Genomic DNA, 23159 nt, shown 5'->3' on the forward strand with positions numbered 1-23159 from the left:
TATCTGTCCAAAATCGGATTGCAAATCCTCCCGCGCAAGAAATAGGTAAATCGGTCCACAACTTTTCTAGTTATAGCGGTGTAAAGTCAAACATTCCTGCCGGAGCGGCTCGGCGGCCGGCGCCGGCCGGCGCCGCCTGAGTGGTAAACTGTGCCGGCGCAGGATGGTCCCATCTTTGCACCGCGCTTCTTACCGCTGATTATGATCGATTCTTGTCAAATTTTGTGTGAAGGCTTAAAAATATACAGGCAATCTAATGTTTAAATAAATACGAAAATCAACTAGTAAAATTAAACTATTAGCCATTAGGGTGCAAACACAATATGTGACTATGACGTTTCCCGCGTCGGCCGATCCCCGCCTCTGCCGGCGACATCTTACTCTTAGCAAGCCACTAACTGCCAAATTTATGGTAAGATTAACTAGAGATTCTCATAACACTACAAATGTCGTATAAAGGAAGAAATAGGAAAATGGGCCAGTATCTCTTAGAGCTATGGGCGTATAAACGCAAAATAGTCACTATAGCAAATTTGATCACGTTTAACCTCATTTGATCTTGAATGTATTGATCTAGGGCCATGAAATTGGCACACGATGAAGTTCCCCACCGCCCCACCTACAATTCAAATTCCGTTTTTTAATACCTTATTTTGTCTAAACCGGGCTTTTCTCCCCTAGCGCTGGGAGAGTCTGGCGTATTTTCTTTTTGCAACCAAAGAGAGGCGCTGCCCGGAGAATGCCCAATTTCATCATTAAAAAACTGGCTTACGATGACCAGCTATTTTCGTGGCTTAGTAGTAAGTGTGCCGAATGTACCCACCTCGAAATCTAAAGGTCGCTGGCTCGCAGCGCGGGTCAGCCTGAGCCCTGAAGTGTTTAACACACATTTGTTTTTGTGGCATCTGGCCAACCGGCAAAGTTGTGAGGGCTAATGTTCGGATCTAGGTAGCATTTGACCAGTCGGCAACTGCCGTGAGGGCTGTACATATTTACGCGTGTTAGATTAAGTCAGGTCACGTCAGGTCAGGTTAGGTTTGCTTTGGTTTGGGGTAGGTAGAAAGAAGCATCTCCAGGTAGCGCCTCTACTTGGTTGCTAAAACGAAACACGCGAGTGCCAGACATTACGAAGTCCAAAAGACAGTTACGTAGACGTCGGCCCATTCTGGATTTTTTATATGATGTAGCTAATGTATAGGAGAATAAAATATGCAAAAATCAGCAAAATCGAAGGGTACCCATTTTTCAGAAAATTAAAATTTATCTTTTGAATTTTAATTAAGTTCACTAATTAGTTAAGTACGTCAATATTGTTATCCTCAAATTAAAGCCTGACCTATTCCCTCCATTTCACACTTTGTCTCGTGGTGATATGTCTAAAACTTCAATGGTTATGACGCTTTAAAGGTGATAATGTGCCTTGCCTAAGTCAATGTTTGATGACGTGTATCTCGGAAACGTGACGTCATATCTTGACAAAAATATGTCTCCTTTCTTTTCACATATAAATGAGTAGTTTCACAAAGTTTCGCAAAAATCGGAGGAGGTGAGGTTCAAAATGATCATTTTTTGTCCCACTTGACGTGGAATGCCCCTTTAGCGGGTATATAGGGCCTTGGGCTTAGCTTCTGAGGTAATAATAGCTCTATCTCCTTTGCGCGTTGAAATGCCAGATGGATAGCGAAATAACGGACCGTGAATTAATAGAGCTGGAAAGAAGTGTTGTACCTGACAACACATCGAAGGCCACTCAGTATGGGAGGAAGAAATTTAATGAATGGCTTGCATTGAGAGACCATACATGCGATTTTGCAACAGTTACACATGAAGAACTGTGCAGTTTACTAAGACGGTTCTACGCTGAAGCGAAGGCGAAGAAAGGGGGATACTCTAACGCCCAGTACCTACACTGACCTGCATTCGTGCGGCCATCCATCGCTGCCTGACCAGCGCTCCACATAGCAGACCGATCAACATCATAACTGATACAGTTTATTGCAGCAAACAACATTTTTGACGCTCGCTGCAAACTGTACGTAAAGGCAGGCAACCCCAAGCCTCAGCATAAGGCTGCTATCACAGAGGACGATATGAAGCGCTTGAGTGACTACCTCTCGGATTTCGCGTCAAATCCAACCATCCTCCTGCAGGCTACATGGTTCTAACGGGTGTCTACTAAATAATGAGAAAAAGTTTAAAGGCCTATGTCTCGGTAATTACGTAACTTAGATCATTCAAAATTCGCATGCGGATGCACCTATATATTGGTTTTTAAGAACCTTCGAAGCAACGCACTGAGTTCATCATGTTTCACGTCAGGCCGCACGAGCCACCCGACCCCCTCTATCAAACGTCGCGGCACCTCCGCGTTAAACGAGACCGATAATTTCTGGCTTCGCGTCTTCAGATGTCGGTCCAAAGCTATGGTCTAGTCCCCTGAATATATTTCTTTCTTGGCAAAGCCTCACAAGTCTTAACCCTATTCCTGGCGGGGGGGGGGGGCCTCAGGAGCGCACCCCCTGAGGTTTTTTGGTTATTTCTCCCAAACGCGTTGAGCTAGGAAGCTCAAATTTTCTGACTTTTCCTAAAAGGCTTCTACGCAACATGTCTGAAAATTTTGAGTTGATCTGACCTCAGGTCAGGTCACCAGAGGCGGTTTGGTGACCCTACCTCAGAAAAGTTTGCAATCACGCCAGAGCTAGAGTTTTTGACCGATCAATTTCTTCTCTTCAGGCTTTAGTTAGGGTACCAGTATGTGCAATTTGTATATCTCTGAATTTTGATATCGGTGACCTAAGGTCAGGTCAGTTTCGCGACCTCCCCATTATAAGTCAATGGGGGAAAAATTAACTCCCTGTTTTTACCACTAAAACGGGTCGGAATGGCCCCATATACCATACATGACTTCATATACGATCAACCTTCACTACCTTGAGGTCTGTTTTGCTGTTGGGCAGCTGTGAGGTCATGTGACGTCATCAAAGGTCACCAAAGGTTTTTGGCCAATAACTCCGTACAGGAACAAGATACAGACGCGTGGATGGTCTCATTGTGTTCAGCTCGTCAAGACGCATCGAATGATATACATGATGACCTCGAGGTCACGTGACCTGAGGTCAACCTTTGACCTTGACCTTGCGAGGTCAACATATATCTCATTCGATGCGGATTGACGAGAGGATCACGATGATGCCCTTAGTTTGTTCCTATCTTGACTAATTCGAAAGTTATTCGAGAAAAACTCTCCATATCTAGCGCCGCCATTTTGACTTTTTCGACCCCTGTGACGTCATCTTTGACCTGACCTGAAAATGACCTTTGTAAAAGTTGTAGATCTTGACCGTGCGTATCCGATGCCGTTTACCGTTTGTCGCTATCTTGCTTCGTTCTCGAGATCTCAGGGGGGGGGGGGGGGCGAATCGGCCCCCCCCCCGCCAGTTTCTTGTCCCGGCGGAGCCCGCCAGGAATAGGGTTAAAGCGGCCAAAGCTGCAACACGCAGGGCGAATTGTCCTCTCGATCTTCCATGGGTACGCCGACCCCCTCCAACATTGTGATGGTTTTAATGGCATAATGGCCGAAAACTAAGTAGAACCGGAGCTTAAAGCCACCACTTGAGTAGTCTACGTCTTGTATGTCCTTGGCGACCCCCCAAAAATAAGGAATCGACACATTTTCTAGCCGTCCCTCGCACTAGAACACCCTTCCAATGTCAACCCTCGCCGGCCGAGGGGGGTGGGGGTGCCGCCCTCCATAGGGTTTTTTTTTTTCGCGATAGCTCCGAACACGTTGGCGATAGAGAGCTGAAACTTGGCGCACCTGAAGACCTTCGATTCAAGCCGGATCTTTTGACACCAACAGCATTTTCAGGTCAGGTCAGGTCACTGACCTATGACGTCATAAGTGAACATCTGCATGGTCTTCAGATGTCGCAACTTCACAACGCCCTCACTGCCAGAGGAGCTTTCACAGAGAAATGAAACTTGCAGGATCTGGTATTCATTACGAGTCTCACAACTTGTATATCTCGGATTTTTCCTTGAGGTCATATGAGGTCAGGTAATTTTCGTGACCTCACCATTATAAGTCAACGGGGAAAAATTGAAACTGCTATTCTGGCGCCGGGAACGATCTTCAACTATCTCAAGCACACAGAATCGTGATTTTTGTGCACTCCTTGCAAGGTAAGATGCGTCACCTTTGCAATGTTGACCTTGTGTGACGTCATTTATGACGTCATAAAGGTCATATTAGTTTTTCGTCAATAACTCCCGATCAAATTGAGCTAGCGAGTCGGGAAGTCACCAATGGACTCAGGAAGACCTGCCGAATCGAATGATATGTGACATGACCCCTTTCGGCCAACTTGGTGACCTGGGGGTGCTGACCTGACCGTGACCTGAGGTCAACACCCTAAGTTGACCTGACCCGAACAAAAAGTATATCATTCGACGCGCCTGAGCAAGGCGAACACGATGCTGCCAAAATCGCGGTTTTGCGGCCGTTTTTTTGCGAAGTTATTCACCAAAAACTGAACCGTACCCTGGGACACTTGACCTGACCTTAGAGGTCACCGGTTGACCTAGGATCCTAAACTCGGGTACCAATCTCTGCGTCTCGTAACGGCGCACATGCTCGTTTTTTCCGCGACGCGCTAGCTCTACTAGGGGCGAAACGGCGAGGGGCTCGTACCCGCCCCCCCCCCCCCCCCTCGGCCGGCGCGTATGTAGAAAACCAATAGGTCCGGCGAGGGTTAACTCATTTTGGGCATATGACTGGTAGTACCTCCCCTTCCGGAGACACCGTCTAGCCACACCATTAAGCTGGAAACCGGCAAGGAAACTTGTCCTCAGGTTACAGTCGTATCACCCCTTATAGGAGCATACAAACCGGCAACAGATATTTCTGTTCCCGGGAAGGCCAAACAGCTTTCGTCACCCATTACCATCTCCACCTTGTGACCAGTTGACAGCGTGCCCCTGAACGGCCGACGCAAACGCCGTTATTCTCTGTGTTCCTGCGCTTTGGTGATAACGGGTGTCTGTGTGCACCTCAGTTACTTAATTGCATATTTTCTAAAGCAGAAACTACGACATAATAGTGACAAATATTAAAGCGTCACGCCAGCAGGCACATTGACACCCCTCACTTCGTCCTTCGCACCCCATAGCAGGGGATCTTATTTCTGTGGCGAAACTCGCAGAGTTACAGCCACTTTAAACTTCTGTCTAGCATCTTGAACGTTTCTTCTTGACCGAAATATCATAAATATGCGATTGGCACTGGGCTAAAAACCTTTAATTTGTACTTAGAGAGCCATAAGTGTCTTCTCCGGTATAGATCGGTAAGTTTCCTTCAGATTGGCGAAGATTACTCGGAACCGTTGCATGCTTAACGTCCTCCTGGCGACTGACCGTGGGATGTCATGTTTTCATTTTGTGTGTTTAACATTCGCAACAGATTGCTTTTTCATCATGTGAATTATGCATATTATGTGTTACCATTAAAGGTGCGTATCAACTCCTTAGAAATTTTTCTTATTATTTAGTAGACACCCGTTATCTCTGCTTTTTCTTCGGGAGAAGAGGTCGAGAAGGTTGGGCTCAGATGAGGAAAGATCATTTCGTCGTCAGAGAAGACCCAGACGGAAAGGAATATGTCACTATTTCGAAAACTGAAGCAACAAAAAACCATCAGGGTGGAAGCAAGCAGGGAGATGTAGACTTTTCTGATCAGAGGATGTACGGGCCTGGTGTAGAAGTTTTCAAGATGTACAGGTCTCGCGAGGTTAAGCGGTAGGTTTTGCACTTTTATGTTTCCGGTTATATCTCAGAAACTAATCGATCTACGATGAAGCCATTTTGCACGATCATGGCCGGCTTGTTACCCATCAAGTCGATCGCATCTTCAACACTTAAAAGCTTAAGATGACGAAGATATAGCCTGAAGTACACTAAATTTTCTAGGTGCAAAACCTACCGCTAAAACCCGCGAGACCTGTACCAGCAAAAGGTCAATCATGATAGTGATAGGCTGTTCCAAACACCAAAGGCCGGCGCCGCCTGAGTGGTAAACTGTGCCGGCGCAGGATGGTCCCATCTTTGCACCGCGCTTCTTACCGCTGATTATGATCGATTCTTGTCAAATTTTGTGTGAAGGCTTAAAAATATACAGGCAATCTAATGTTTAAATAAATACGAAAATCAACTAGTAAAATTAAACTATTAGCCATTAGGGTGCAAACACAATATGTGACTATGACGTTTCCCGCGTCGGCCGATCCCCGCCTCTGCCGGCGACATCTTACTCTTAGCAAGCCACTAACTGCCAAATTTATGGTAAGATTAACTAGAGATTCTCATAACACTACAAATGTCGTATAAAGGAAGAAATAGGAAAATGGGCCAGTATCTCTTAGAGCTATGGGCGTATAAACGCAAAATAGTCACTATAGCAAATTTGATCACGTTTAACCTCATTTGATCTTGAATGTATTGATCTAGGGCCATGAAATTGGCACACGATGAAGTTCCCCACCGCCCCACCTACAATTCAAATTCCGTTTTTTAATACCTTATTTTGTCTAAACCGGGCTTTTCTCCCCTAGCGCTGGGAGAGTCTGGCGTATTTTCTTTTTGCAACCAAAGAGAGGCGCTGCCCGGAGAATGCCCAATTTCATCATTAAAAAACTGGCTTACGATGACCAGCTATTTTCGTGGCTTAGTAGTAAGTGTGCCGAATGTACCCACCTCGAAATCTAAAGGTCGCTGGCTCGCAGCGCGGGTCAGCCTGAGCCCTGAAGTGTTTAACACACATTTGTTTTTGTGGCATCTGGCCAACCGGCAAAGTTGTGAGGGCTAATGTTCGGATCTAGGTAGCATTTGACCAGTCGGCAACTGCCGTGAGGGCTGTACATATTTACGCGTGTTAGATTAAGTCAGGTCACGTCAGGTCAGGTTAGGTTTGCTTTGGTTTGGGGTAGGTAGAAAGAAGCATCTCCAGGTAGCGCCTCTACTTGGTTGCTAAAACGAAACACGCGAGTGCCAGACATTACGAAGTCCAAAAGACAGTTACGTAGACGTCGGCCCATTCTGGATTTTTTATATGATGTAGCTAATGTATAGGAGAATAAAATATGCAAAAATCAGCAAAATCGAAGGGTACCCATTTTTCAGAAAATTAAAATTTATCTTTTGAATTTTAATTAAGTTCACTAATTAGTTAAGTACGTCAATATTGTTATCCTCAAATTAAAGCCTGACCTATTCCCTCCATTTCACACTTTGTCTCGTGGTGATATGTCTAAAACTTCAATGGTTATGACGCTTTAAAGGTGATAATGTGCCTTGCCTAAGTCAATGTTTGATGACGTGTATCTCGGAAACGTGACGTCATATCTTGACAAAAATATGTCTCCTTTCTTTTCACATATAAATGAGTAGTTTCACAAAGTTTCGCAAAAATCGGAGGAGGTGAGGTTCAAAATGATCATTTTTTGTCCCACTTGACGTGGAATGCCCCTTTAGCGGGTATATAGGGCCTTGGGCTTAGCTTCTGAGGTAATAATAGCTCTATCTCCTTTGCGCGTTGAAATGCCAGATGGATAGCGAAATAACGGACCGTGAATTAATAGAGCTGGAAAGAAGTGTTGTACCTGACAACACATCGAAGGCCACTCAGTATGGGAGGAAGAAATTTAATGAATGGCTTGCATTGAGAGACCATACATGCGATTTTGCAACAGTTACACATGAAGAACTGTGCAGTTTACTAAGACGGTTCTACGCTGAAGCGAAGGCGAAGAAAGGGGGATACTCTAACGCCCAGTACCTACACTGACCTGCATTCGTGCGGCCATCCATCGCTGCCTGACCAGCGCTCCACATAGCAGACCGATCAACATCATAACTGATACAGTTTATTGCAGCAAACAACATTTTTGACGCTCGCTGCAAACTGTACGTAAAGGCAGGCAACCCCAAGCCTCAGCATAAGGCTGCTATCACAGAGGACGATATGAAGCGCTTGAGTGACTACCTCTCGGATTTCGCGTCAAATCCAACCATCCTCCTGCAGGCTACATGGTTCTAACGGGTGTCTACTAAATAATGAGAAAAAGTTTAAAGGCCTATGTCTCGGTAATTACGTAACTTAGATCATTCAAAATTCGCATGCGGATGCACCTATATATTGGTTTTTAAGAACCTTCGAAGCAACGCACTGAGTTCATCATGTTTCACGTCAGGCCGCACGAGCCACCCGACCCCCTCTATCAAACGTCGCGGCACCTCCGCGTTAAACGAGACCGATAATTTCTGGCTTCGCGTCTTCAGATGTCGGTCCAAAGCTATGGTCTAGTCCCCTGAATATATTTCTTTCTTGGCAAAGCCTCACAAGTCTTAACCCTATTCCTGGCGGGGGGGGGGGGGGCCTCAGGAGCGCCCCCCCTGAGGTTTTTTGGTTATTTCTCCCAAACGCGTTGAGCTAGGAAGCTCAAATTTTCTGACTTTTCCTAAAAGGCTTCTACGCAACATGTCTGAAAATTTTGAGTTGATCTGACCTCAGGTCAGGTCACCAGAGGCGGTTTGGTGACCCTACCTCAGAAAAGTTTGCAATCACGCCAGAGCTAGAGTTTTTGACCGATCAATTTCTTCTCTTCAGGCTTTAGTTAGGGTACCAGTATGTGCAATTTGTATATCTCTGAATTTTGATATCGGTGACCTAAGGTCAGGTCAGTTTCGCGACCTCCCCATTATAAGTCAATGGGGGAAAAATTAACTCCCTGTTTTTACCACTAAAACGGGTCGGAATGGCCCCATATACCATACATGACTTCATATACGATCAACCTTCACTACCTTGAGGTCTGTTTTGCTGTTGGGCAGCTGTGAGGTCATGTGACGTCATCAAAGGTCACCAAAGGTTTTTGGCCAATAATTCCGTACAGGAACAAGATACAGACGCGTGGATGGTCTCATTGTGTTCAGCTCGTCAAGACGCATCGAATGATATACATGATGACCTCGAGGTCACGTGACCTGAGGTCAACCTTTGACCTTGACCTTGCGAGGTCAACATATATCTCATTCGATGCGGATTGACGAGAGGATCACGATGATGCCCTTAGTTTGTTCCTATCTTGACTAATTCGAAAGTTATTCGAGAAAAACTCTCCATATCTAGCGCCGCCATTTTGACTTTTTCGACCCCTGTGACGTCATCTTTGACCTGACCTGAAAATGACCTTTGTAAAAGTTGTAGATCTTGACCGTGCGTATCCGATGCCGTTTACCGTTTGTCGCTATCTTGCTTCGTTCTCGAGATCTCAGGGGGGGGGGCGAATCGGCCCCCCCCCCCGCCAGTTTCTTGTCCCGGCGGAGCCCGCCAGGAATAGGGTTAAAGCGGCCAAAGCTGCAACACGCAGGGCGAATTGTCCTCTCGATCTTCCATGGGTACGCCGACCCCCTCCAACATTGTGATGGTTTTAATGGCATAATGGCCGAAAACTAAGTAGAACCGGAGCTTAAAGCCACCACTTGAGTAGTCTACGTCTTGTATGTCCTTGGCGACCCCCCAAAAATAAGGAATCGACACATTTTCTAGCCGTCCCTCGCACTAGAACACCCTTCCAATGTCAACCCTCGCCGGCCGAGGGGGGTGGGGGTGCCGCCCTCCATAGGGTTTTTTTTTTCGCGATAGCTCCGAACACGTTGGCGATAGAGAGCTGAAACTTGGCGCACCTGAAGACCTTCGATTCAAGCCGGATCTTTTGACACCAACAGCATTTTCAGGTCAGGTCAGGTCACTGACCTATGACGTCATAAGTGAACATCTGCATGGTCTTCAGATGTCGCAACTTCACAACGCCCTCACTGCCAGAGGAGCTTTCACAGAGAAATGAAACTTGCAGGATCTGGTATTCATTACGAGTCTCACAACTTGTATATCTCGGATTTTTCCTTGAGGTCATATGAGGTCAGGTAATTTTCGTGACCTCACCATTATAAGTCAACGGGGAAAAATTGAAACTGCTATTCTGGCGCCGGGAACGATCTTCAACTATCTCAAGCACACAGAATCGTGATTTTTGTGCACTCCTTGCAAGGTAAGATGCGTCACCTTTGCAATGTTGACCTTGTGTGACGTCATTTATGACGTCATAAAGGTCATATTAGTTTTTCGTCAATAACTCCCGATCAAATTGAGCTAGCGAGTCGGGAAGTCACCAATGGACTCAGGAAGACCTGCCGAATCGAATGATATGTGACATGACCCCTTTCGGCCAACTTGGTGACCTGGGGGTGCTGACCTGACCGTGACCTGAGGTCAACACCCTAAGTTGACCTGACCCGAACAAAAAGTATATCATTCGACGCGCCTGAGCAAGGCGAACACGATGCTGCCAAAATCGCGGTTTTGCGGCCGTTTTTTTGCGAAGTTATTCACCAAAAACTGAACCGTACCCTGGGACACTTGACCTGACCTTAGAGGTCACCGGTTGACCTAGGATCCTAAACTCGGGTACCAATCTCTGCGTCTCGTAACGGCGCACATGCTCGTTTTTTCCGCGACGCGCTAGCTCTACTAGGGGCGAAACGGCGAGGGGCTCGTACCCGCCCCCCCCCCCCCTCGGCCGGCGCGTATGTAGAAAACCAATAGGTCCGGCGAGGGTTAACTCATTTTGGGCATATGACTGGTAGTACCTCCCCTTCCGGAGACACCGTCTAGCCACACCATTAAGCTGGAAACCGGCAAGGAAACTTGTCCTCAGGTTACAGTCGTATCACCCCTTATAGGAGCATACAAACCGGCAACAGATATTTCTGTTCCCGGGAAGGCCAAACAGCTTTCGTCACCCATTACCATCTCCACCTTGTGACCAGTTGACAGCGTGCCCCTGAACGGCCGACGCAAACGCCGTTATTCTCTGTGTTCCTGCGCTTTGGTGATAACGGGTGTCTGTGTGCACCTCAGTTACTTAATTGCATATTTTCTAAAGCAGAAACTACGACATAATAGTGACAAATATTAAAGCGTCACGCCAGCAGGCACATTGACACCCCTCACTTCGTCCTTCGCACCCCATAGCAGGGGATCTTATTTCTGTGGCGAAACTCGCAGAGTTACAGCCACTTTAAACTTCTGTCTAGCATCTTGAACGTTTCTTCTTGACCGAAATATCATAAATATGCGATTGGCACTGGGCTAAAAACCTTTAATTTGTACTTAGAGAGCCATAAGTGTCTTCTCCGGTATAGATCGGTAAGTTTCCTTCAGATTGGCGAAGATTACTCGGAACCGTTGCATGCTTAACGTCCTCCTGGCGACTGACCGTGGGATGTCATGTTTTCATTTTGTGTGTTTAACATTCGCAACAGATTGCTTTTTCATCATGTGAATTATGCATATTATGTGTTACCATTAAAGGTGCGTATCAACTCCTTAGAAATTTTTCTTATTATTTAGTAGACACCCGTTATCTCTGCTTTTTCTTCGGGAGAAGAGGTCGAGAAGGTTGGGCTCAGATGAGGAAAGATCATTTCGTCGTCAGAGAAGACCCAGACGGAAAGGAATATGTCACTATTTCGAAAACTGAAGCAACAAAAAACCATCAGGGTGGAAGCAAGCAGGGAGATGTAGACTTTTCTGATCAGAGGATGTACGGGCCTGGTGTAGAAGTTTTCAAGATGTACAGGTCTCGCGAGGTTAAGCGGTAGGTTTTGCACTTTTATGTTTCCGGTTATATCTCAGAAACTAATCGATCTACGATGAAGCCATTTTGCACGATCATGGCCGGCTTGTTACCCATCAAGTCGATCGCATCTTCAACACTTAAAAGCTTAAGATGACGAAGATATAGCCTGAAGTACACTAAATTTTCTAGGTGCAAAACCTACCGCTAAAACCCGCGAGACCTGTACCAGCAAAAGGTCAATCATGATAGTGATAGGCTGTTCCAAACACCAAAGAGAGCATGGACGCAAGGTAAATGTTGGTTCCGAAACGAAGCAATGGGGAAGAACAGCCTGTCAACAATCATGCAGAGGATAGCTGATAGCGCTAAGCTATCACAACGGTATACATGTCATTGCGTTCGTGCCACCACCGTCATGACATTGCATCAAGCTGGAGTGGCAGCTGAAGATATCGTTAAAGTAACAAACACAAAAGGACCGCAAGCCTTTCACATTACATTGACGACATGTCAGTTCCTCAAAAAAGGCGTTGCTCTGAGATATTGGCACAAACGATGACCTGGCAGTCCGACACAGCCGCAAGTATAGTCCCAGGGTGCAGCGCCACGGTGATACAGAACGGAGGGCCTGCTTGCTACCTCACGACGGTTGTGCGAAGAAAAGCCCAACTTTAATCTGACCATCGGTGGGATGGAAGTGGAAGACTGGCTGAACATGAACGAACAGGAACATCGGGTGCCTGACCCACCGGAAGTCCGTCAAAGCCAGCAACTGGTAACTGCGAGAACAGCTCTGTCGTCACTGCTCCCGAATGCAACGTTCAACGGGTCTTGCGTTATCAATGTGAACTTTCACGCGTAAGGATAGGTACGCCGTACAATAACATAGCGAAAACGCATCAAATGTGCAATCGGTCGTGCATCGGTCTATGACAAGTATTGTAAATGAAATATAAATCAACAACTGTTTGTACAGAACCGCCTACTTCTTTCAGTTGCAATAACCGCAATTTTCATTAAAATAATTTGTGGGATTCATTTGAGAATATATATTTGAACACATTTGAGCTGTCGGGCGCTAATGAACTGTCGGGCGGATAATGACCATTATTGGCCCGTCAGCTTTTATTTTGAGGGCAATATAGAGTTTGAGCCGCCCTCCTAAATGACGGTAATCGGCTAGTGATCGGCCCGTGCAAGTGACAATAATAAGTTTTTATCATAGAAAACCAATAGTTTTTTTTAGTTAGAAGCCGCCAAAAATAGGGTTGCACCGTGACCTTCAGGAATTGCCCGAGGCTATATCTCGGAAACCGTTGTTCGAAGAAAAAATCCTTGCAGCAGTTGGCTTCCCCGCCCATCGCAACCGCTAAGACCAGTTTTAAACGAAAAATAAAATATGTGGGTGTCAAATTTTTTTTTGGTCGATCTGTCGTGGAATCTGTTGACCGAGTCTCTGTTGACCGAGTAAATTATGTATACATTGTCTCTCTTTGCGCGTGAAGCAATTGTAAACACTATCTACGGTCGGGGATAAGACACGTTAAACGTAATTAGTAAATAAGGTTATGTAGTTGCCATGGCAACTGACAATATGCTTCACAATGACTTTTTCTCAAGACAAGTATTTTTTTTTTTGCTAGAGAGTCCAGTTTTATAGACTACTGACGCGGCAACATGGAGGTCTCTGATAAGGGCATGGTTACTTTTACAGAAAAAGTTGAGAGGGAGAATAAAGTTCGGGGCAAGGGCGGATCCCCGGGCATCTGAAAGGGGGCCAAATGCCCAATTCCCCTGGTCACACCGGCATAAACACCAGGATCATATATGACCAGACTAATTTTTACCTGTATGCACCGAAACCCCCTAACCCAATGTATGTATGAATGTATGAATGCTCATTTCGGGATCGTAGCGGGAGGTTCAGTCAATGGCTCATTAGTCCATTGACTACTTTCTGCCTTCTTCGTATGCCATACTAACAATCCCTGGCTCCTCTCATTTCTTCTTTGCTTGTGTTTAGTTTATTTCCTTTCTTAGCAGGAAGTGCCGCGACATTTATCTCCTCAGTTTTTCTGGTGTTAACGTAAGGGTTCTGTTGTCGCTGGGTTCGAGGGCGGGGGCACTCCTGGTCACCTGTTCATGGGTGGCGGTGTATTTCTATAAAAAAGCCATTAGTTTTCGTTAATAATTCCCGATCGTTTGCGACACACCAGACAGGACAATCTTTTATTTCTACCGAGGGTCAGAACGAAAACCGGGAAGAGGCGTTTCGCGTACCGCGCAGCTCTGGAAATGAATCGACTTCCATACGACTGCGAGAACATGTCAATCGGGAAGTTTGAGACAGCTACGGCGGCGTCTCCTCTCTCAGGTCACTTGAAGCTGATTTTAGTAGCTTTTACCCTCGCTTTATGTACCTCGTTTGACTAAGAACTATAAAAACCACATCCGTGTGGAGAGCTGGTGCTTTTACAAATACAAATACAGGAAATGTCGGCTAGTCAGATTTTTTAGGATTGCCCGAACCGATATGAAGTGGAATCATACATTTTTACTGAATCTGCATGCTTGCGTATTTTGAGGCATTTGTTGGCGGACTTGGTAGCGCACTTATGGAATCTAAGTGACGTAATTAGTAATCCCTATGTTTTATCCAGACCCCCCTCCAACGGGCTCTTGGCGTCCCTATTATAGGAGAGCTCCTCCTCCTCCTGGTCCTTGTTCCCCACCCCCATGCTACGGCTGAAATGGGAGCCTACCCCCCACACGTGGTGACACAGCCGGAGACGACGCCCGCGGAACAGGCGGAACCGGGAATCGAACCCGAAACCCGGCACCGTCCGCACCGCGGGTCGACGCCTTTACTCTATGCCTGGCCTATTCAAATACATTAGCCGGAGGAGTGTGGTAATAACTGGTGTAAGCAAATTGACCACGGTCAAAAATGCATTACCAGTTTGCACTTTAGCCAACGTTTTGGCATGGTCTCGTTCCTAAGTTGGTTAAGAGCTTCGGTCCAGAACATAAATTTATCGTTGGTATACAGTAAAATACATACCAAAGTCGGCCGGTGATAACTTTTCAAGACCTCAGTCCTTACTGATTTTTGAACTCGGCCTTCGGCCTCGTTCAAAAATCCAGTAAGAACCTCAGTCTTGAAAATTTATTTACACCGACCTCGTTCAGTATTATATATTCCCATACCTGCTACATTGCATGGTTAAATCGAGACATCCAGGCATTTAAACGGCACGTGCACTGTACCACACTTTTCAAAGTTTAATGCAATGCTTTAATATTACAAGCCGTGTGGTTCAAGGGGTGTGGTTAAACACGTTGAACCACACGGCTGCTGACGTCACTATCATATAGTTGTGAGCCTTTTGGCAGGTATAGGAAACACCTTCCAGCCCTAAGGCCGGGAATTCAATAAATGTCACCTCGCTTTTTTAGCAAAATCACCTCGGGCCTAACGGCCCTCGGAGTTTTCGCTAAAAAACCTCGGTGAAATTTATTGAATCATCCCGGCCCCGGGCAGGAATATATTTAACCGACTGCGTCACCAGGGCTGCATATTTGATTGCCGATCATATACAAAATAAATGTGTTAGGAACTATAAATAAAAACTTTTAAGCAATATGTAGTCCTACCTTAAGGTGTCGATAACCACTGACCGCTGACTGCTGACCACTGACCGATACGACTGGCCACTGACCCATACCACTGACCACTGAACCAACCCACTGACCACTCCACTGACCACTGTATGCTGGCATTGACAACTGATGGCTGATCACTGACCGCTGACCACTGACCACTGGCCCATACTGCTGACTACTGACAGCTGACACTGACCGCTGACCACTGACCACTGACCACTGACCGCTGACACTGACCACTGACCACTGACCACTGATCACTGGCCCATACCGCTGACTACTGATGGCTGGCTGACTACATGGACGAAGGAAAAATTTCGATTCTGGTCCTTTTAGATTGTTCCAAGTGTTTTGACGTGATCTCACATGCGAAGCTTTTAGAGAAACTACTGCTCTACGGCGTTGAAAATCACTGGTTCACTGATTATCTTCGAAACCACCGACAGCAGGTAAAAATCACCACGAAGGACGGCATCAAAGTTATGTCTGTCGCAGGTACGCCCGAATAGCACTGGGGTTTACCAGGGCGGTTCACTGTCCTGTTTGTTATTTTCGATCTTTTCCAACGAGCTCAATCTGTACACTGAGAGGACCAAGCTTGTATCATTTGCAGACGATACTCAAATCTGGATATCAGGCCGAAAACAGGACATCACAGATATGATCAGTTGTCTAGAAAAGGAGTTGTCCCTACTTTTTGACTGGTTCGCACAAAATTCACTCAAATTGAATTCATCGAAAACTCAAGTGATCGTTTTTGGAACCAGGGCCATGCTGAAAGATTTGCCTGCTGTTCATGTCAGAATGGGTAATACAGTGATCAGTGAATGTCGAGAGGTCAAAAACTTGGGGGTATACATGGATAGACATCTGACTTATGAGGGTCACATCGATCAGCTTGTGAGAAAATGCACTGGGACTTTGTTAGGTTTATTCCACGCGAGTCATGTCATCCCACGTTCTGTTATCAAGCAGATCGTGCTGTCATTGGTACTGTCAGCCATCCGGTATTGTATGTCGATTTATGGCACTTGTAGCGTAACCCAGCTTCACCGCGTTCAAAAACTGATCAACTTTAGTGCTAGAATCATTTGTCGCAAGAAAAAGTACGACCACATTAGCCATGAAACACACCGTCTTGGGTTTTTGACTGCACAGCAGCTTGTTGCGTATCACCAGCTTTGTTTAGTGCGCCGTGTTTTGGTGACCGGGTGCCCACGAGAGTTGAGGTTACTTTTTACAAGTCCCGACCACCAACATGGCACTAGGTACGCAGACCAATTAGTGACAACTCGTGCCAGAACCCAAGCGGGCGAAAGGCGCATTTCGAACGTAGGTGCCCGAAAATATAACAACTTACCGCGCGATGTGAGGGGAGCTGTGACCATGGCCGGTTTTAAGCGCGCACTGAGGTCCACACTCAGTGACAAATGAACGTGTGATGTGTAATTGTGCATGTGTTTATCTTGTCACTGTTCTTTTGTCTTTTACTCACCTTTTATCTTTTACCTTTGACGTGACTCATGAAAAGCCTTATATGCATTGAGGATGCTGTTGAATACATGATACTGCTGACACTGACCGCTGACTACTGTGTTCCAGCTGGTGATGGAGTACTGCGGAGCCGGATCTGTCACCGACCTCGTCAAATGTAAGCAAACTGCGTGTCGCTGCTATTTCTCGACTTTTTTGGCATATTTTCCATTTCAGAGGCCCCAAATTCCAAAATTTTGTCAACGATAGGGGTGAAAAGTAGACTGATGTTTTGTGGCTAGCCCTGATCAGTCGTTTAGCTGGCTTGCAGGTAGATCGGTGGCGTTTGTTGACCATGTCATGGCAACCACCAGCTTGACGACAGGTGCATGCTCCGTTTTGGCCGCGCCCAGGCTTGTCAACCATGTTATCTCTTGCTCTCTCTGGCTTCGCTCGCTGATATAACTGCGATTTGCTCACCCCCACCTGCTTGCAAATAAGCTGCCAGAGCTCTCCAGCAAGAACCACGCCGAAAGTCCGCTTACAAAGTTCAGAACTGCACTTGTCACTGACTCGACTGACTCGAGTCATCAACAGCAACAGCTGGTCATCAACAGCAAACGGTCTTCAAGCTCGATAGCTAAGGGATGTCTTACAAACGTATGATGCTCCTATCTCATTATGATCGAGCACAATCGTACTTTTGGCCAGAAAATAAGTGTTCGGTCAATTCTGGGACACCCTGTATGTAGAAAACCAACAAGTCCGATGGGGCTTAACCCTCGCCCTTATTGGTGTTTTGCTAGCCGCCAACGCACAGGGCGGGGCTAGGTTATTGGTTGACCTTCCAGGTCAGGTCAATGACTCAAAAGTGGGGAAAATCGTGATCTATTAAAACTTCGGAAGGTTCTTACGAGGGGTTTTCATGATCTGATCATGTGGTTTCACAAACTGATCACGAATTTCATACTAGCTTTGATCCTTGTTAGTATTTGTTACATCTTTACAGCCGCCGGGCCGTCCGGCTGGCCGCCGCTGCTGCAGCGGGCAGCGCTGCGGCGCAGTCTACCCGGCGGGCGCTCGGCCGCGCCGCGCGGCGCGTTCGCTGATTGGTGACCCGTGGATCACGTGACTGGCGGTGATGTGGGGCCGGTGCCGCGGCGGCGGCGCAGTCTGGCAGGAGAATCGGTCGGGACCGGGACGTTGTCCGTGTGGTGTGGCTCTCGGAGTCGGACTGATGTGCCGGCTTTGTCCTCTCGCTCCGCGGCAACGTGTTCGGCGTAATTTGTTGTACGCAGTTGAGAATGGGACTACTGTCCTGTTCGAAGCCCACCAACTAAATTGCGCCGAACAGCCAAAATCTTAAAGGGACCCTCCCACCTTCAAAAAAGTTTGTGAATTGGCATGAAAGTGATGTCGCTCGGTTCAGAAAGAGCGAAAACGAATATCTACCAAATTTCACCGAAAAATATTCACCGGTTTTCAAGATATTAGACTTTTACTTTTGTTTACTTTTTGGGATCTCCGCTGTTCCTAGCGACTTTATTTGGAAGCAATAGTTTGGCAGCTGAAAGTGCGGCACTTGTTGCGCGCAAAGCAGCATATACCACCGCTGCTACAAAACGTTTTAGTCAAATATTTAAAAATCGTTAGATATCTGCGCTGACGTCACGCATTCAGAGGGGTATTCCTATGCATTAGCCCCTCTGAATCAAAATGCTGCAATTTTGAAATTCAATATTTCCGATTTAAGGCATTTCTCGATGTTGAGTGCCGAAACCGGTAATTGTGAGCCAGGGACCCCATTTTGGCTATCTCAAGTCAAATCTAATGTTAAGGTGGGAGGGTCCCTTTAAGAGGTGGGATTGCAGTCCAGCGTCTAACATCAACCTCGTTCGGCTACCGGTACCCGACGCCTGGCCATGTTAATAAGCTATACGAGTATTAACATGGCAGGCCCCCATTAGGGATTTACTTACATTTCCTCGGCAATTATTTTGTATACACACGGCCTCACCGTGATTCAAGGAGGCTATAAACGGGTAGCGATTGCGCTCATGTCGTAATTGAGTTATACTGGCCATTGCACAGTTTGTCTGTACGATTGAATGACCTGATTTATTGTGGCAATAAGACGTGAGGAGCAAAATCCACAGTCTTTTGGTTAGACCTGATTTGAACAAAAGGCCAGAGGCGAGAGGGGAATCGAACAGTCGGGCTGAGTTACTGACAATCCTCGATGATGTCTTCATGTATTTAGGCCAGATCGGGTCGGGTCAGGTCAGGTCAGGTCAACCAGTAGGTGTCTTGCTAGCTGTCCATAGTAGGTGTCAATCAACCACCACTGACAGATTCGTGACTTGGTATGAAGGCGCCAAAATTGCTTCGTAAATGGCGCCAAAATTACTTCGTAAATGGCGCCAAAATTACTTCGTAAAATTACTTCGCATTGGTGCTAAATTCGAAATCAGCTAAAAAAAGCAGCCTAAAAACATATGAACCTAGAAGAAGTTAACGGGCACACGGTGCACACGGGCACGATGCGATTCGTGCCAATGCGTGCCATAAAATCGTGCAAGTGTCAGGGCCCCTTAAGCCGTCGTTTATGATTCTCCTGGCGGTTCTGGTCGAAACACCGAGGCCCCTTGGCAGTTTGCGCATGCTTCGCCTAGAACTTGAAACACTTTCTTGTGCAAGATATCAACCAGCTTTTTGAAGCGGAAATCCCTTGTTCTGCCTGGCATGGACTTCGTCCACACTAACACTGTCTTTTAAAGTCATTTTATTACACTGCAAGCACTGCAAGCATTTAGTCACTGCAAGCAGTTTTTACGGCAACACCGAGCTGTTTGGCAACGCTTCGGGAGTTGTGGCCAGCCTACTTCAGAGCCGCAATTTGGGCTCACTTAGTCATCTTCGCCACAGCTCACCAACAATCATTACATAATGTAAAAACGATCTTAATGTTGATGCATCAGTCAGTTGGGAAACTCCATGCAAAATTTTATCAAAATCCGTTCATAACTTTTTTAGTTATGGACTGAAAACAAACAGGTAAATCTTTCTGCCCCACCCTGTATGCGCCTTTAGCTGTACTGTACGTCCGGCTGCACTGTGGTTGCTGACGGCGGCTCACCGTGCCGACAGCCACCAAAGGCAGCTCACTCAAGGAGGAGTGGATCGCCTACATTTGTCGCGAGATGCTTCGCGGCCTCAGCCACCTGCACGCCTGCAAAGTGATTCACCGCGACATCAAGGGACAAAATGTGCTGCTCACGGACAACGCCGAAGTCAAACTCGGTAAGAACCCTACCGATCCACTAACTAGGCCAGCGCATGGATGATATAACACTGGATTGGTGTCTCGTGGAAATTAACATTGGGATCCGCGACATTGGGATCAGGCCTGCCATCTAGCGAGAGAATTATCGTAAGTTAGGAGCAAGCCGAGTGAACGCCATCTCTCAGCATTATGACACACGTGGGTGTGGTGTGTTAGTTGGCTTGAAGTGCATTTTCCCACGAGTTGGAGGTAATCTTACTGGACCTGAGACGACAAAAAATGTCTTAAATGCTTGTAAGCCAAAAACGTCAAGCAGCCTTTAGGTAATAACGAAAATAAAATGCGTAAGACGGTGTGTAATGAAGCGCCCAGTCCCATCGGCTTGTACGACCTTTTATATTGTCATTTACTCACAATGGTACAGCAGTTTGACAATATGTCACTTACATATTTGGTAGGCTTATTCCCTCTTCTCCGAATTTCGCCCTATTTTCTTCATCTAAGTTAATGTTACGGCACGTGCCACGTGCCAACTTAGGGGTGTCGAAATTGTTCCACATAAAGTAACTCCGCAATGGCTGGGCCAATTACAGTAAAACTTCGTCAATAGTTAGGCATCCAGTGGCCAATGCATTTCCATGTGTCACTATGGGGTTGCTACTGCACGTGCGGCGCACGTGGGGGGGGGGGGGTGCCGCTTCCATATCTCAAGAACGGCTGGGCGGATAACACTCAAACTTGGTACACAAATGTCACATCGATGCTCGCACTGCATTGATCAGTGCTTACATTGGTGCAGAGTCGTTAGGAAAACGATGAAATGAGATTCGTGGTGTTAATGCCTTTCTGTTCCAGCAGCTGATTGATTCGCAACAGGAGATCCTTGTTTGTGAACGCTTCGTCTCCCTTTTCCACCCCTTGTTTAAAATAACATTAACAATGTACGAAGAAGATCACACATCAAAGTTGTTTTAGGCGGCTATCTTGGGCCAGGGCTGCGAAGTTGTAGTCAGAGCCAGCGGTTCTGTTCCGACTCGAAGTCGGTTAATTTTTAAAAGCTGTAGTCGGAGATGAGTCGAACGTCACCGAAAAGTCATCGACTCCACCGATTCACCAGGGCTGCAGAGTCGGAGTCAGAGTCGGAGTCTGTGTGAATCGACAGTTCTGCCCGGAGGAGTCGGAGTCGATATTTGGATACCGGAATCGGAGTTGGAGCCAAAGTCACTGAAATTTCATCGACTACGCAGCACTGGTTGGGTCCTTTTCATATAGCGTCTTGAATGACATATTGAACGGCAATGACGTTAGCAATTCCGTTTAAAATTTTCATTAGACTTATAGATAGTTACTTACGTTCGCTTTGTTCTTTGATCGGACAATGCAAGGCCATATATAGGCCTTGCATTATATGTGTTTGGACAAAGGGACAATGTGTTTGATTTAGGCCAAGTAAAGACTCATGTGAAAAATAGCGAAAACGACACGTGCTGGCGAAGTCTCCAATAACTCCCTGTTTCACGATTTAATGAGGAAATAACGTGGAACTGCTTATCTTATTACTGACCCTGCACATAAATCTATTAATTTCTTCGCTGTTACTGACATATAAAGACATAACCTTTTGAAAAATTGCACAACAAGCCTGCTACTACACCACACTCCCGTGTGTCACAATGCTAATCAGCGGCGTTCACTCGGCTTGCTCCTAACTTACGATAATTCTCCCGCTAGATGGCAGGCCTGAGCTCAATGTCGCCAAAAACTGCGAAGACACCAATCCATTATTATGTCATCCATGGCCAGCGTTATCGTGCCGCTGCGCTGCCGGGAGTGGGCCGGGTGCACGGACCCAGGGTGAATGTTTGACGTCAACGACGCGGAAAGCGCCCATTTTACCTGGATGAGTTACAGGGTAGGTGATATATTTGTTGAATATGGAAAAAACAGAATATTCGATTCTGACGAGTAAAACAAATTTCATGTGGCAGTTATTTTTAAATTATATGTACCAGATAAAACATCCTAATCATAGTTTAAAACTTAGTTTAAAGTTAGTTGAAAAGCGTATAGTTGATACTAAGATGGCAGGAATCAATGGAAGGCAGAAATGCCGCAGCTGTTCCATTCTTACAACGTGTTCGCAAGCAGGAGTTGCGTGATGCTAGCGACATCTATTTATTTAAACCGAGACGCTGATTGGCTGATTGAATCCGTTAGCAGTATCACTAATTTACTTTTGCCAGTACAGGGCTGATGCAATGTGCGCATGCGCAGGAACTTGTGCTCTCATGGACGGGCGTTTGGTACATCGTGCAGCGCCCAATGCTTTTTGGACCTGTTATGGCCTCCGCATCGAAAAACGCTAGATAAAAAGGTTGTAGGGAAAGCTTGAGGCTGCCTTTCTCTACAATAACATTGGCACTTTCTCTTATGGCTTACGTGTGAGGCTCGCTTGAAAAAGGTCGATTTAACATGGGAACCCTATGGGGTAGTAGGTTTTGAGCGCCCATTTGGCCTAATGCTACCAACTGTTACTGGCTACCCCTGGGCCCTGGCACGGACCGGCCAGGGACGGCTCAGCTGCTGCCGGGAGTGGGCCGGGTACACGGACCGGCCAGGGACGGCGTAGCGCCGCGCCGCTTGGGGTAGCTTTTGGTACATCAATTTTGGACAATGTGTGAAATTTTTAACCCCAGGTCATGTCAGGTCAGGTCACCAGGTCAAGTTAACTGACCAAGCCTAAAAAAGTTTGCAATCATGTCCAGCCTGCAGTGTTTGTCAGAAAGGTTTTAAACTTGGTGGATTGCATGCTGTTATGGGCGCCTACAATTTGTATATCTCGGATTTTTTTTATATCCGTGACCTAAGGTCAGGTCAGTGGCGTGACCTTTCCATTACAAGTCAATGGAGAAAAATGAAAATGCCTCTAGATCCGTGTGTACGCATAGGAACAGTCCAAATATTTCAGAATCACAATGATTTAGTCCACTCGTGATGACCAAGGTGTCATTTTTGCTGATAGCCTCTAGAAAGGTCATCCGAGGTCA

The 23159-nt window shown here is 46.4% G+C and overlaps 1 protein-coding gene across 6 annotated transcripts in view; it reads left to right on the plus strand.

The window, feature by feature from the left end:
- LOC122383716 (serine/threonine-protein kinase mig-15-like) overlaps positions 1-23159 on the plus strand; it is a 396652-nt gene that overhangs the window by 60043 nt on the left and 313450 nt on the right. For all 6 annotated transcript variants that reach the window (XM_043370438.1, XM_043370439.1, XM_043370441.1 and 3 more), the window contains exons 6-7: positions 16959-17007; positions 19977-20129. In XM_043370438.1, coding sequence (XP_043226373.1) covers positions 16959-17007; positions 19977-20129 — 202 coding nt within the window. The remainder of the gene's footprint in view (positions 1-16958; positions 17008-19976; positions 20130-23159) is intronic.

The sequence above is a fragment of the Amphibalanus amphitrite genome, unplaced genomic scaffold, assembly GCF_019059575.1.
Source record: "Amphibalanus amphitrite isolate SeventyFive unplaced genomic scaffold, NRLGWU_Aamphi_draft 000171F_arrow, whole genome shotgun sequence".
NCBI classification, from domain to species: domain Eukaryota; kingdom Metazoa; phylum Arthropoda; class Thecostraca; order Balanomorpha; family Balanidae; genus Amphibalanus; species Amphibalanus amphitrite.